The following is a 2269-nucleotide window of genomic DNA, read 5'->3' on the forward strand; positions in this document are numbered from 1 at the left end:
TGATCCAGTGAAGAATTTAGAACATAATCAGGACTGTGGATTATAAAATCATATAAAATGGTCTCATAAAATTTACTTTCTACTTGGAAGGATGATAAGGCATCTCTTGGAATCACAAAGGAAAAATTAATTATTTGTTCTGCTTCTTGATGAAATAAAAGTGAAAGTCTGACTAAAAAGTAAACTACAAAAAATAAAAACCTGAGTTCTCTATTAAATGCAGAAAACTTTATAATTTTTCAAATCCACATAATATGTTAGTGTTCTTTTTAGACAGCTTCAGTAGAAATATGGTGGTGGAAATTTTTAGAAATTCATGTCAAAAATTTTTAGAAATTCATGTCAAATATTTATAAGAATTTTTTTTAAATCAGATACACTTTTTATTCCAGTGAGATCTTTACTTTCAGGATCTGATGCTCAAATGTAGTCAGATTTTTATAGCTTTATTGATGTTACTGTGTAGACAGGAATAAACATCCATGGGCACAAAAAACCAAACCTATCTGACTGAATTCATCTTGCTGGGCCTTTCTTCAGATCAGCAGACCCAGATCATGCTATTTGTGATATTTCTCATCATCTACCTGCTGACTGTATTTGGGAATCTGCTCATCATACTGTTAATTCATACTGACTCTCGACTGCATACACCAATGTATTTCTTCCTTAAAAACCTGTCGTTTAGTGATCTCCTTTTCTCTACAACAATTGTCCCTCAGATGCTATTCCATTTGCTGGTAACAAGAAAGACCATTTCCAAGTCAGGGTGCTCAATTCAGATGATTTTTTTTCTAGTAGCAGGGTGTACAGAAAGCTCCCTGCTAGCAGTGATGTCCTATGACTGCTATGTGGCTGTCTGCAAGCCCCTTCACTACTCCACCCTCATAACCCAGAGGATTTGTGTTCAGCTGTCCATAGGATCTTGGACTAGTGGAGCACTTGTGTCTCTAGTAGATACAACATTTACTTTATATCTTTCATACCATGGCCAGAACATAATTAATCATTATTTTTGTGAACCTCCTGCGCTCTTGAAGTTGGCTTCAGAAGAAACCTACAAAGCTGAGATGGCCATCTTTGCCATGGGTGTGATAATTCTCCTCGGTCCTCTCTCCCTTATCCTTTTCTCTTACTGGAATATTATCTCCACTGTGATTCAGATACGGGCAGGGGAGAGGAGACTCAAGGTCTTTTCTACGTGTGGTTCTCATCTCATTGTTATTGTCTTCTTCTATGGATCAACAATATTTACCTATATGCATCCAAATTCCAAGAAAATGAATGAGGGGGATAAGGTGATCTCAGTGTTCTATTCAGTCATAACATCTATGATGAACCCATTCATTTATAGCCTAAGGAACAAAGATGTTAGGCAGGCATTTAAAAAACTATTTGGAAGATAGAGTCCCTTAGAGCCAATGATCTCTGTACTGACATACCATCATGGGGATGAAGACATTTTAAAGTGATTCAACATCTGTAATAGCTTTCTCTCTGAAGTGTCTCTAGGCTGATATATCAGTAAGGCACATACAGGTGCCCTTGTAAGTCTAGAATATTTCAAGTTTGTCTACTGCCTCTTGATTTAGATTATTCTTTGTGTTTATAGATTACTTGCCTCATAATAGATTATTATGAGGCAAGTAAAATAGAGCTTTGCTCTTATATTGCATAGTATAATATTATATTATATTGATTATATTTATATATTACATTATATGAATACTTAAAAATATTGAATAGGATCTTCATTTACACTGCACTATTCATTCACTAATCCATATTCACCCAGTGATATTACCTTTTGATTCTAAACTTCACAGATAATTGTTAGTCTCATCCCACGCTAACATCAAATACAGTCTTCAACAGATCTTGGAGTCCTACGCTAGACTCTAAAAGTTCTAGTGAGAAGATATCAATGACTTTTTTAACCCTGAAACTCTGATACTGGACCCTTGGCTTTTTATTTGTTTCATTTCCTGCAGTCTCAAAATACTCCTGTAGCCAATTCAGCTGCACATGGTGGCGCTGTTGGCTCGCACAGTAATGTGCGGGACCTCAGATTCTGGTAAGTACGATACATCTTCTGTATATCATGCACTGTTTCTCTCCAAGGATCGTCGCTGGCTAAGGGAACTAGATGGAGAGGAACACTGCCTACATCAGAACTCTCAAGTCCTTTACCTCTGACACCAATATACCACTGTTGCTCCCCCTCGGACATGCTCTCCCCTCTTCTGCAGGTTTGACTTGCCAACACCCA

The 2269-nt window shown here is 36.9% G+C and overlaps 1 protein-coding gene across 1 annotated transcript; it reads left to right on the forward strand.

Moving 5' to 3' along the window:
• The first annotated feature begins 482 nt into the window (after positions 1–482).
• On the forward strand, positions 483–1406 carry LOC129628162 (olfactory receptor 2D3-like). The gene has a single exon (XM_055547587.1). The coding sequence runs from the start codon at positions 483–485 to the stop codon at positions 1404–1406; it is 924 nt and encodes a 307-aa protein (XP_055403562.1).
• The last annotated feature ends 863 nt before the right edge of the window (positions 1407–2269 follow it).

The sequence above is a fragment of the Bubalus kerabau genome, chromosome 15 (assembly GCF_029407905.1).
Source record: "Bubalus kerabau isolate K-KA32 ecotype Philippines breed swamp buffalo chromosome 15, PCC_UOA_SB_1v2, whole genome shotgun sequence".
Lineage (NCBI taxonomy): Eukaryota > Metazoa > Chordata > Mammalia > Artiodactyla > Bovidae > Bubalus > Bubalus kerabau.

What these genes read in the sequence shown, in the direction of transcription:
- LOC129628162 (XM_055547587.1), top strand. Translation starts at nt 483, where the DNA reads ATGGGCACAAAAAACCAAACCTATCTGACTGAATTCATCTTGCTGGGC.